Source organism: Phyllobates terribilis, unplaced genomic scaffold (genome assembly GCF_046119375.1).
Source record: "Phyllobates terribilis strain yellow unplaced genomic scaffold, ASM4611937v1 Scaffold_7__3_contigs__length_470593459, whole genome shotgun sequence".
Lineage (NCBI taxonomy): Eukaryota > Metazoa > Chordata > Amphibia > Anura > Dendrobatidae > Phyllobates > Phyllobates terribilis.
This window is the reverse complement of record NW_027362767.1, coordinates 19,754,488-19,768,692: the sequence shown is the minus strand read 5'-3', so window position 1 is coordinate 19,768,692 and position 14,205 is coordinate 19,754,488. Positions and strand designations below refer to the sequence as shown.

Genomic DNA, 14,205 nt, shown 5'->3' with positions numbered 1-14,205 from the left:
TATAAATCTCATTGGAACGGAACCAAACAAAAGTTCCAGTATCATCACCTTGCCCAATGCAGATTCGCGATTCATCACTGAATATGACTTTCATCCAGTCATCCACAGTCCACGATTGCTTTTCCTTAGCCCATTGTAACCTTGTTTTTTTCTGTTTAGGTGTTAATGATGGCTTATGTTTAGCTTTTCTGTATGTAAATCCCATTTCCTTTAGGCGGTTTCTCACAGTTCGGTCACAGACATTGACTCCAGTTTCCTCCCATTTGCTCCTCATTTGTTTTGTTGTGCATTTCCTGTTTTGGAGACATATTGCTTTAAGTTTCCGGTCTTGACTCTTTGATGTCTTCCTTGGTCTACCAGTATGTTTGCCTTTAACAACCTTCCCATGCTGTTTGTATTTGTCCAGATTTTAGACACAGCTGACTGTGAACAACCAACATCTTTTGCAACATTGTGTGATGATTTACCTTTTTTTAAGAGTTTGATAATCCACTCCTTTGTTTCAATTGAGATCTCTCTTGTTGGAGCCATGATTCATGTCAGTCCACTTGGTGCAACAGCTCTCCAAGGTGTGATCACTCATTTTTACATACAGACTAACGAGCAGATCTAATTTGATGCAGGTGTTAGTTTTGGAAATGAAAATTTGCAGGGTGATTCCATAATTTTTGCCTCAGAATTGAGTGATTCCATAATTTTTTCCCTCTGCTTGGTCTGAAAAAAATTACTCTTACTGAGTACCACATTTTTAATCTTGATTTCTTTTAGTGTTTCTTAAAGCCCTAAAGTTGCCATTTGAAATGACTTTAGTTTTGTGCCATGTCTGTGATCTGCTTTTTTTCAACAACATTAAACAACTGAATGAACATCCTCCGAGCCCGGTGATTCCATAATTTTTGCCAGGGGTTGTATACAGTATGTAGTTACTGTCCAGACGCTGTCAGGTGAGAATAGCGCCTGGTCTATACTGGATGTTAGGCAACTCTCATCATCTCACCATAAGGTTGTGAACATCGTGCCTTTGACTGATAATCATTTCATGAAGATCAGTAATGAGCAGGAAGAGACGAGAACATCATGTCCTGAATCTGGGAGCGAGGAGCTCATCTGTAGGGATCGGCAGCCTCATCCGCTGCACTGGTTTTTGTCTCTTTGCAGTCGAAGCCATGACATCTTAAGGGACACTATACTTTCTGATACTTATGTACTGTAAAAAGTAAAATTTATCACTCTCTGTTATCAGCCATTACTGAGGAGAGGCTAGAGGCTCATTTATACTGGCGGATTTCAGCTTCTAAATTATCACCTGCCGACTAAATACAAGTGCGTAGATGGATGGATGCTCATTTGTGAACATGATCTTCATACAAATCATCACTGTGCGTCTAGAGGCAGAATAACTGTTGATACCGTGGGACGGATTCCAAGATGTTGCATTAGGGGGTTGATGATTTTTCAGGTTACACCTCTGGGGATGTGACTGGGTCACCAGAACCTGGGGAATCTCTTTGATGTGGGTCCTCGTTTTATGTAAAAGAACAGGGTCCGGATCAGGAGTCCACATCCCCAATAAAAGTATGACAGACTTCTGTAACAATGTAACAGTCGCCAATCACTCTTGTCCTTTTCTTGCAGTGGCGGTGCCATCGACCGTACCCACGCCTGCCCCTCTTCCTGTGCCCCCATCTGATCCGAAGCCAAACGGGCATAACACTAGTCCCACGCCGACCCCTAGGATGTCGGTATGTTCCCGGACTACTATGGTAACCACGATAGACAACACCTCCAGAGGTCTACACTCCGTCATGAAGTGGAAGACAGTCTTGGCGATCTTCGTGGTGGTGGTGGTTTATTTGGTCAGTGGCGGCCTCGTCTTCCGGGCTCTTGAACAGCCTTTCGAAAGCAGCCAAAAAAGCACGATAGCCCAAGAGAAGCTGGATTTCCTCCAGGCGCATTCTTGTGTCACTCCACAGGAGCTGGACGCTCTGATAAAGGTACCGATCTACATTGTGCAGTTATTTACACGGTCACAATTGTTAGAAGGAGCCACAATGTGAAGGGTTAATGGCACCAGATCCGATCAGATGTTGCCACTTCTGCTCCTTTTTCCAGCAGTGATACTGCAGCTGCATCTCCCTCCTCTCCCCCTCCTTGTCCATTAACAACTATGTTACTAGATTCAGTTTGCTTTTAAGACGTGATGACATGATGAACTTTTAGGTGACCTTGTTGTGTGCAGAACCATTATAGGGATGTATACAGATTTTACACTTTGTATCCACCCCGCCAGGACTTCATGGTCAGTGAGCGGCAGGCTGGGTATTCGGTACTGGAATATAGATCTGGTTCTGTTGACGGATCTCTGTTTAATAGCATAGTCAATGGATGATGGATTATACAAGTGAAGCATTAAATGAGCACAGTATTTAGCTTATTTTCATTCTCATCTATTATATAGCGGATTATGTTGTGGCAAAGATTTAAGATTTGGCTTCAAGATACACAACACATGCCGACAACGCTGCTGCTATAGGTTCTATGGAGCACTGCCCAGTACAGCCCTTTGTTCTGTCATATGAGCTCTGTAGAATTGTGAATGCTGCTCTGGAGTGTATTATGGGCACAGTGGTTTTTACAATGGACATCTTTCATCAGATGTAGAAGAACTGTCCCCTTGTATTGTAGAAGCGCAGCCTAGAAAAAAAAGTGTCTGTACATAAATTACATTATGTCTCCTGGCTCCACCAGCAGAATAATGATCGCAACTCTAGAGTATAATACAGGGTGGAACTTAGGATCAGTAATGTAATGTATGTACACAGTGACTGCACCAGCAGAATAGTGAGTGCAGCTCTGGAGTATAATACAGGATGTAACTCAGGATCAGTAATGTAATGTATGTACACAGTGACTGCACCAGCAGAATAGTGAGTGCAGCTCTGGAGTATAATACAGGAGGTAACTCAGGATCAGTAATGTAATGTATGTACACAGTGACTGCACCAGCAGAATAGTGAGTGCAGCTCTGGAGTATAATACAGGATGTAACTCAGGATCAGTAATGTAATGTATGTACACAGTGACTGCACCAGCAGATTAGTGAGTGCAGCTCTGGAGTATAATACAGGATGTAACTCAGGATCAGTAATGTAATGTATGTACACAGTGACTGCACCAGCAGAATAGTGAGTGCAGCTCTGGAGTATAATACAGGATGTAACTCAGGATCAGTAATATAATGTATGTACACAGTGACTGCACCAGCAGAATAGTGAGTGCAGCTCTGGAGTATAATACAGGATGTAACTCAGGATCAGTAATGTAATGTATGTACACAGTGACTGCACCAGCAGATTAGTGAGTGCAGCTCTGGAGTATAATACAGGAGGTAACTCAGGATCAGTAATGTAATGTATATACACAGTGACTGCACCAGCAGAATAGTGAGTGCAGCTCTGGAGTGTAATACAGGATGTAACTCAGGATCAGTAATGTAATGTATGCCCACAGTGACTGCACCAGCAGAATAGTGAGTGCAGCTCTGGAGTATAATACAGGATGTAACTCAGGATCAGTAATGTAATGTATGCCCACAGTGACTGCACCAGCAGAATAGTGAGTGCAGCTCTGGAGTGTAATACAGGATGTAACTCAGGATCAGTAATGTAATGTATGCCCACAGTGACTGCACCAGCAGAATAGTGAGTGCAGCTCTGGAGTGTAATACAGGATGTAACTCAGGATCAGTAATATAATGTATGTACACAGTGACTCCACCAGCAGAATAGTGAGTGCAGCTCTGGGGTATAATACAGGATGTAACTCAGGATCAGTAATGTAATGTATGTACACAGTGACTGCACCAGCAGAATAGTGAGTGCAGCTCTGGAGGATAATACAGGATGTAACTCAGGATCAGTAATGTAATGTATGTACACAGTGACTGCACCAGCAGAATAGTGAGTGCAGCTCTGCAGTATAATACAGGAGGTAACTCAGGACCAGTAATGTAATGTATGTACACAGTGACTGCACCTGCAGAATAGTGAGTGCAGCTCTGGAGTATAATACAGGATGTAACTCAGGATCAGTAATGTAATATATGTACACAGTGACTGCACCAGCAGAATAGTGAGTGTAGCTCTGGAGTATAATACAGGATGTAACTCAGGATCAGTAATGTAATGTATGTACACAGTGACTGCACCAGCAGAATAGTGAGTGCAGCTCTGGAGTGTAATACAGGATGTAACTCAGGATCAGTCATGTAATGTATGCACACAGTGACTGCACCAGCAGAATAGTGAGTGCAGCTCTGGAGGATAATACAGGATGTAACTCAGGATCAGTAATGTAATGTATGTACACAGTGACTCCACCAGCAGAATAGTGAGTGCAGCTCTGGGGTATAATACAGGATGTAACTCAGGATCAGTAATGTAATGTATGTACACAGTGACTCCACCAGCAGAATAGTGAGTGCAGCTCTGGGGTATAATACAGGATGTAACTCAGGATCAGTAATGTAATGTATGTACACAGTGACTGCACCAGCAGAATAGTGAGTGCAGCTCTGGAGGATAATACAGGATGTAACTCAGGATCAGTAATGTAATGTATGTACACAGTGACTGCACCAGCAGAATAGTGAGTGCAGCTCTGCAGTATAATACAGGAGGTAACTCAGGACCAGTAATGTAATGTATGTACACAGTGACTGCACCTGCAGAATAGTGAGTGCAGCTCTGGAGTATAGTACAGGATGTAACTCAGGATCAGTAATGTAATGTATGTACACAGTGACTGCACCAGCAGATTAGTGAGTGCAGCTCTGGAGTATAATACAGGATGTAACTCAGGATCAGTAGTGTAAAGTATGTACACAGTGACTGCACCAGCAGAATAGTGAGTGCAGCTCTGGAGTGTAATACAGGATGTAACTCAGGATCAGTCATGTAATGTATGCACACAGTGACTGCACCAGCAGAATAGTGAGTGCAGCTCTGGAGTATAATACAGGATGTAACTCAGGATCAGTAATGTAATGTATGTACACAGTGACTGCACCAGCAGAATAGTGAGTGCAGCTCTGGGGTATAATACAGTATGTAACTCAGGATCAGTAATGTAATGTATGTACACAGTGACTGCACCAGCAGAATAGTGAGTGCAGCTCTGGAGGATAATACAGGATGTAACTCAGGATCAGTAATGTAATGTATGTACACAGTGACTGCACCAGCAGAATAGTGAGTGCAGCTCTGGAGTATAATACAGGATGTAACTCAGGATCAGTAATGTAATGTATGTACACAGTGACTGCACCAGCAGAATAGTGAGTGCAGCTCTGGAGTATAATACAGGAGGTAACTCAGGATCAGTAATGTAATGTATGTACACAGTGACTGCACCAGCAGAATAGTGAGTGCAGCTCTGGGGTATAATACAGGATGTAACTCAGGATCAGTAGTGTAAAGTATGTACACAGTGACTGCACCAGCAGAATAGTGAGTGCAGCTCTGGAGTATAATACAGGATGTAACTCAGGATCAGTAATGTAATGTATGTACACAGTGACTGCACCAGCAGAATAGTGAGTGCAGCTCTGGAGTGTAATACAGGATGTAACTCAGGATCAGTAATGTAATGTAATGTATGCACACAGTGACTGCACCAGCAGAATAGTGAGTGCAGCTCTGGGGTATAATACAGGATGTAACTCAGGATCAGTAATGTAATGTATGTACACAGTGACTGCACCAGCAGAATAGTGAGTGCAGCTCTGGAGGATAATACAGGATGTAACTCAGGATCAGTAATGTAATGTATGTACACAGTGACTGCACCAGCAGAATAGTGAGTGCAGCTCTGGAGTATAATACAGGAGGTAACTCAGGATCAGTAATGTAATGTATGTACACAGTGACTGCACCAGCAGAATAGTGAGTGCAGCTCTGGAGTATAATACAGGATGTAACTCAGGATCAGTAATGTAATGTATGTACACAGTGACTGCACCAGCAGATTAGTGAGTGCAGCTCTGGAGTATAATACAGGATGTAACTCAGGATCAGTAATGTAATGTATGTACACAGTGACTGCACCAGCAGAATAGTGAGTGCAGCTCTGGAGTATAATACAGGATGTAACTCAGGATCAGTAATATAATGTATGTACACAGTGACTGCACCAGCAGAATAGTGAGTGCAGCTCTGGAGTATAATACAGGATGTAACTCAGGATCAGTAATGTAATGTATGTACACAGTGACTGCACCAGCAGATTAGTGAGTGCAGCTCTGGAGTATAATACAGGAGGTAACTCAGGATCAGTAATGTAATGTATATACACAGTGACTGCACCAGCAGAATAGTGAGTGCAGCTCTGGAGTGTAATACAGGATGTAACTCAGGATCAGTAATGTAATGTATGCCCACAGTGACTGCACCAGCAGAATAGTGAGTGCAGCTCTGGAGTATAATACAGGATGTAACTCAGGATCAGTAATGTAATGTATGCCCACAGTGACTGCACCAGCAGAATAGTGAGTGCAGCTCTGGAGTGTAATACAGGATGTAACTCAGGATCAGTAATGTAATGTATGCCCACAGTGACTGCACCAGCAGAATAGTGAGTGCAGCTCTGGAGTGTAATACAGGATGTAACTCAGGATCAGTAATATAATGTATGTACACAGTGACTCCACCAGCAGAATAGTGAGTGCAGCTCTGGGGTATAATACAGGATGTAACTCAGGATCAGTAATGTAATGTATGTACACAGTGACTGCACCAGCAGAATAGTGAGTGCAGCTCTGGAGGATAATACAGGATGTAACTCAGGATCAGTAATGTAATGTATGTACACAGTGACTGCACCAGCAGAATAGTGAGTGCAGCTCTGCAGTATAATACAGGAGGTAACTCAGGACCAGTAATGTAATGTATGTACACAGTGACTGCACCTGCAGAATAGTGAGTGCAGCTCTGGAGTATAATACAGGATGTAACTCAGGATCAGTAATGTAATATATGTACACAGTGACTGCACCAGCAGAATAGTGAGTGTAGCTCTGGAGTATAATACAGGATGTAACTCAGGATCAGTAATGTAATGTATGTACACAGTGACTGCACCAGCAGAATAGTGAGTGCAGCTCTGGAGTGTAATACAGGATGTAACTCAGGATCAGTCATGTAATGTATGCACACAGTGACTGCACCAGCAGAATAGTGAGTGCAGCTCTGGAGGATAATACAGGATGTAACTCAGGATCAGTAATGTAATGTATGTACACAGTGACTCCACCAGCAGAATAGTGAGTGCAGCTCTGGGGTATAATACAGGATGTAACTCAGGATCAGTAATGTAATGTATGTACACAGTGACTCCACCAGCAGAATAGTGAGTGCAGCTCTGGGGTATAATACAGGATGTAACTCAGGATCAGTAATGTAATGTATGTACACAGTGACTGCACCAGCAGAATAGTGAGTGCAGCTCTGGAGGATAATACAGGATGTAACTCAGGATCAGTAATGTAATGTATGTACACAGTGACTGCACCAGCAGAATAGTGAGTGCAGCTCTGCAGTATAATACAGGAGGTAACTCAGGACCAGTAATGTAATGTATGTACACAGTGACTGCACCTGCAGAATAGTGAGTGCAGCTCTGGAGTATAGTACAGGATGTAACTCAGGATCAGTAATGTAATGTATGTACACAGTGACTGCACCAGCAGATTAGTGAGTGCAGCTCTGGAGTATAATACAGGATGTAACTCAGGATCAGTAGTGTAAAGTATGTACACAGTGACTGCACCAGCAGAATAGTGAGTGCAGCTCTGGAGTGTAATACAGGATGTAACTCAGGATCAGTCATGTAATGTATGCACACAGTGACTGCACCAGCAGAATAGTGAGTGCAGCTCTGGAGTATAATACAGGATGTAACTCAGGATCAGTAATGTAATGTATGTACACAGTGACTGCACCAGCAGAATAGTGAGTGCAGCTCTGGGGTATAATACAGTATGTAACTCAGGATCAGTAATGTAATGTATGTACACAGTGACTGCACCAGCAGAATAGTGAGTGCAGCTCTGGAGGATAATACAGGATGTAACTCAGGATCAGTAATGTAATGTATGTACACAGTGACTGCACCAGCAGAATAGTGAGTGCAGCTCTGGAGTATAATACAGGATGTAACTCAGGATCAGTAATGTAATGTATGTACACAGTGACTGCACCAGCAGAATAGTGAGTGCAGCTCTGGAGTATAATACAGGAGGTAACTCAGGATCAGTAATGTAATGTATGTACACAGTGACTGCACCAGCAGAATAGTGAGTGCAGCTCTGGGGTATAATACAGGATGTAACTCAGGATCAGTAGTGTAAAGTATGTACACAGTGACTGCACCAGCAGAATAGTGAGTGCAGCTCTGGAGTATAATACAGGATGTAACTCAGGATCAGTAATGTAATGTATGTACACAGTGACTGCACCAGCAGAATAGTGAGTGCAGCTCTGGAGTGTAATACAGGATGTAACTCAGGATCAGTAATGTAATGTAATGTATGCACACAGTGACTGCACCAGCAGAATAGTGAGTGCAGCTCTGGGGTATAATACAGGATGTAACTCAGGATCAGTAATGTAATGTATGTACACAGTGACTGCACCAGCAGAATAGTGAGTGCAGCTCTGGAGGATAATACAGGATGTAACTCAGGATCAGTAATGTAATGTATGTACACAGTGACTGCACCAGCAGAATAGTGAGTGCAGCTCTGCAGTATAATACAGGAGGTAACTCAGGACCAGTAATGTAATGTATGTACACAGTGACTGCACCTGCAGATTAGTGAGTGCAGCTCTGGAGTATAATACAGGATGTAACTCAGGATCAGTAGTGTAAAGTATGTACACAGTGACTGCACCAGCAGAATAGTGAGTGCAGCTCTGGAGTGTAATACAGGATGTAACTCAGGATCAGTCATGTAATGTATGCACACAGTGACTGCACCAGCAGAATAGTGAGTGCAGCTCTGGAGTATAATACAGGATGTAACTCAGGATCAGTAATGTAATGTATGTACACAGTGACTCCACCAGCAGAATAGTGAGTGCAGCTCTGGGGTATAATACAGGATGTAACTCAGGATCAGTAATGTAATGTATGTACACAGTGACTGCACCAGCAGAATAGTGAGTGCAGCTCTGGAGGATAATACAGGATGTAACTCAGGATCAGTAATGTAATGTATGTACACAGTGACTGCACCAGCAGAATAGTGAGTGCAGCTCTGGAGTATAATACAGGATGTAACTCAGGATCAGTAATGTAATGTATGTACACAGTGACTCCACCAGCAGAATAGTGAGTGCAGCTCTGGGGTATAATACAGGATGTAACTCAGGATCAGTAATGTAATGTATGTACACAGTGACTGCACCAGCAGAATAGTGAGTGCAGCTCTGGAGGATAATACAGGATGTAACTCAGGATCAGTAATGTAATGTATGTACACAGTGACTGCACCAGCAGAATAGTGAGTGCAGCTCTGCAGTATAATACAGGAGGTAACTCAGGACCAGTAATGTAATGTATGTACACAGTGACTGCACCTGCAGAATAGTGAGTGCAGCTCTGGAGTATAATACAGGATGTAACTCAGGATCAGTAATGTAATATATGTACACAGTGACTGCACCAGCAGAATAGTGAGTGCAGCTCTGGAGTATAATACAGGAGGTAACTCAGGATCAGTAATGTAATGTATGTACACAGTGACTGCACCAGCAGAATAGTGAGTGCAGCTCTGTAGTATAATACAGGAGGTAACTCAGGATCAGTAATGTAATGTATGTACACAGTGACTGCACCAGCAGATTAGTGAGTGCAGCTCTGGAGTATAATACAGGATGTAACTCAGGATCAGTAGTGTAAAGTATGTACACAGTGACTGCACCAGCAGAATAGTGAGTGCAGCTCTGGAGTGTAATACAGGATGTAACTCAGGATCAGTCATGTAATGTATGCACACAGTGACTGCACCAGCAGAATAGTGAGTGCAGCTCTGGAGTATAATACAGGATGTAACTCAGGATCAGTAATGTAATGTATGTACACAGTGACTGCACCAGCAGAATAGTGAGTGCAGCTCTGGGGTATAATACAGTATGTAACTCAGGATCAGTAATGTAATGTATGTACACAGTGACTGCACCAGCATAATAGTGAGTGCAGCTCTGGAGGATAATACAGGATGTAACTCAGGATCAGTAATGTAATGTATGTACACAGTGACTGCACCAGCAGAATAGTGAGTGCAGCTCTGGAGTATAATACAGGATGTAACTCAGGATCAGTAATGTAATGTATGTACACAGTGACTGCACCAGCAGAATAGTGAGTGCAGCTCTGGAGTATAATACAGGATGTAACTCAGGATCAGTAATGTAATGTATGTACACAGTGACTGCACCAGCAGAATAGTGAGTGCAGCTCTGGAGTATAATACAGGAGGTAACTCAGGATCAGTAATGTAATGTATGTACACAGTGACTGCACCAGCAGAATAGTGAGTGCAGCTCTGGGGTATAATACAGGATGTAACTCAGGATCAGTAGTGTAAAGTATGTACACAGTGACTGCACCAGCAGAATAGTGAGTGCAGCTCTGGAGTATAATACAGGATGTAACTCAGGATCAGTAATGTAATGTATGTACACAGTGACTGCACCAGCAGAATAGTGAGTGCAGCTCTGGAGTGTAATACAGGATGTAACTCAGGATCAGTAATGTAATGTATGTACACAGTGACTCCACCAGCAGAATAGTGAGTGCAGCTCTGGGGTATAATACAGAATGTAACTCAGGATCAGTAATGTAATGTATGTACACAGTGACTGCACCAGCAGAATAGTGAGTGCAGCTCTGGAGGATAATACAGGATGTAACTCAGGATCAGTAATGTAATGTATGTACACAGTGACTGCACCAGCAGAATAGTGAGTGCAGCTCTGCAGTATAATACAGGAGGTAACTCAGGACCAGTAATGTAATGTATGTACACAGTGACTGCACCTGCAGAATAGTGAGTGCAGCTCTGGAGTATAATACAGGATGTAACTCAGGATCAGTAAAGTAATATATGTACACAGTGACTGCACCAGCAGAATAGTGAGTGTAGCTCTGGAGTATAGTACAGGATGTAACTCAGGATCAGTAATGTAATGTATGTACACAGTGACTGCACCAGCAGATTAGTGAGTGCAGCTCTGGAGTATAATACAGGATGTAACTCAGGATCAGTAGTGTAAAGTATGTGATCAGTGACTGCACCAGCAGAATAGTGAGTGCAGCTCTGGAGTGTAATACAGGATGTAACTCAGGATCAGTCATGTAATGTATGTACACAGTGACTGCACCAGCAGAATAGTGAGTGCAGCTCTGGAGTATAATACAGGATGTAACTCAGGATCAGTAATGTAATGTATGTACACAGTGACTCCACCAGCAGAATAGTGAGTGCAGCTCTGGGGTATAATACAGGATGTAACTCAGGATCAGTAATGTAATGTATGTACACAGTGACTGCACCAGCAGAATAGTGAGTGCAGCTCTGGAGGATAATACAGGATGTAACTCAGGATCAGTAATGTAATGTATGTACACAGTGACTGCACCAGCAGAATAGTGAGTGCAGCTCTGGAGTATAATACAGGATGTAACTCAGGATCAGTAATGTAATGTATGTACACAGTGACTGCACCAGCAGAATAGTGAGTGCAGCTCTGGAGTGTAATACAGGAGGTAACTCAGGATCAGTAATGTAATGTATGTACACAGTGACTGCACCAGCAGAATAGTGAGTGCAGCTCTGGAGTATAATACAGGATGTAACACAGGATCAGTAATGTAATGTATGTACACAGTGACTGCACCAGCACAATAGTGAGTACAGCTCTGGGGTATAATACAGGATGTAACTCAGGATCAGTATTGAAATATACGTACACAGTGACTGCACCAGCTGAATAGTGAGTGCAGCTCTGGAGTATAATACAGGATGTAACTCAGGATCAGTAATGTAATGTATGTACACAGTGACTGCACCAGCAGAATAGTGAGTGCAGCTCTGAAGTATAATACAGGATGTAACTCAGGATCAGTAATGTAATATATGTACACAGTGACTGCACCAGCAGAATAGTGAGTGCAGCTCTGGAGTATAATACAGGATGTAACTCAGGATTAGTAATGTAATGTATGTACACAGTGACTGCACCAGCAGAATAGTGAGTGCAGCTCTGGAGTATAATACAGGATGTAACTCAGGATTAGTAATGTAATGTATGTACACAGTGACTGCACCAGCAGAATAGTGAGTGCAGCTCTGGAGTATAATGCAGGATGTAACTCAGGATCAGTAATGTAATGTATGTACACAGTGACTGCACCAGCAGAATAGTGAGTGCAGCCCTGAAGTATAATACAGGAGGTAACTCAAGATCAGTAATGTAATGTATGTACACAGTGACTCCACCAGCAGAATAGTGAGTGCAGCTCTGGAGTATAATACAGGATGTAACTCAGGATTAGTAATGTAATGTATGTACACAGTGACTGCACCAGCAGAATAGTGAGTGCAGCTCTGGAGTATAATACAGGATGCAACTCAGGATCAGTAATGTAATGTATGTACACAGTGACTCCACCAGCAGAATAGTGAGTGCAGCTCTGGAGTATAATACAGGATGTAACTCAGGATCAGTAATGTAATGTATATACACAGTGACTGCACCAGCAGAATAGTGAGTGCAGCCCTGGAGTATAATACAGGAGGTAACTCAGGATCAGTAATGTAATGTATGTACACAGTGACTCCACCAGCAGAATAGTGAGTGCAGCTCTGGAGTATAATACAGGATGTAACTCAGGATCAGTAATGTAATGTATGTACACAGTGGCTGCACCAGCAGAATAGTGAGCGCAGCTCTGGAGTGTAATACAGGATGTAACTCAGGATCAGTAATGTAATGTATGTACACAGTGACTGCACCAGCAGAATAGTGAGCGCAGCTCTGGAGTATAATACAGGATGTAACTCAGGATCAGTAATGTAATGTATATACACAGTGACTGCACCAGCAGAATAGTGAGTGCAGCTCTGGAGGATAATACAGGATGTAACTCAGGATCAGTAATGTAATGTATATACACAGTGGCTGCACCAGCAGAATAGTGAGCGCAGCTCTGGAGTGTAATACAGGATGTAACTCAGGATCAGTAATGTAATGTATGTACACAGTGACTGCACCAGCAGAATAGTGAGCGCAGCTCTGGAGTATAATACAGGATGTAACTCAGGATCAGTAATGTAATGTATATACACAGTGACTGCACCAGCAGAATAGTGAGTGCAGCTCTGGAGGATAATACAGGATGTAACTCAGGATCAGTAATGTAATGTATATACACAGTGACTGCACCAGCAGAATAGTGAGTGCAGCTCTGGAGTATAATACAGGATAAGTACAGGATCAGTAATGTACTGTATGTACACAGTGACTGCACCAGCAGAATAGTGAGTGCAGCTCTGGAGTATAATACAGGAGGTAACTCAGGATCAGTAATGTAATGTATGTACACAGTGACTGCACCAGCAGAATAGTGAGCGCAGCTCTGGAGTATAATGCAGGATGTAACTCAGGATCAGTAATGTAATGTATGTACACAGTGACTGCACCAGCAGAATAGTGAGCGCAGCTCTGGAGTATAATACAGGAGGTAACTCAGGATCAGTAATGTAATGTATGTACACAGTGACTGCACCAGCAGAATAGTGAGTGCAGCTCTGGAGTATAATGCAGGATGTAACTCAGGATCAGTAATGTAATGTATGTACACAGTGACTGCACCAGCAGAATAGTGAGCGCAGCTCTGGGTTATAATACAGGATGTAACTCAGGATCAGTGCAAATGACAAAGACAGACAGTGCATACATTTAATTTCTATATAATAATATGTTCCTCAATCGTAATTCTTGCACCGTTGGACAAGTTTGAGGTTGTGGACCATATGCACATTATACCCTTATATATTTAGATCACTGTCTATAATTAGCGGATGGTTAGACGGAGGATCCCCAGGACGCTGCTTTGTTTTCCGTGTCTCTGTGACTCAGTATC

At 42.8% G+C, this 14,205-nt stretch overlaps 1 protein-coding gene across 3 annotated transcripts in view; it reads left to right on the top strand.

Annotated features, from left to right (window-relative positions):
• Positions 1-14,205, top strand: part of KCNK10 (potassium two pore domain channel subfamily K member 10) — a 182,274-nt gene that overhangs the window by 128,731 nt on the left and 39,338 nt on the right. For all 3 annotated transcript variants that reach the window (XM_073638238.1, XM_073638236.1, XM_073638235.1), the window contains exon 2: positions 1,636-1,994. In XM_073638238.1, the coding sequence (XP_073494339.1) occupies positions 1,636-1,994 (359 nt within the window). The remainder of the gene's footprint in view (positions 1-1,635; positions 1,995-14,205) is intronic.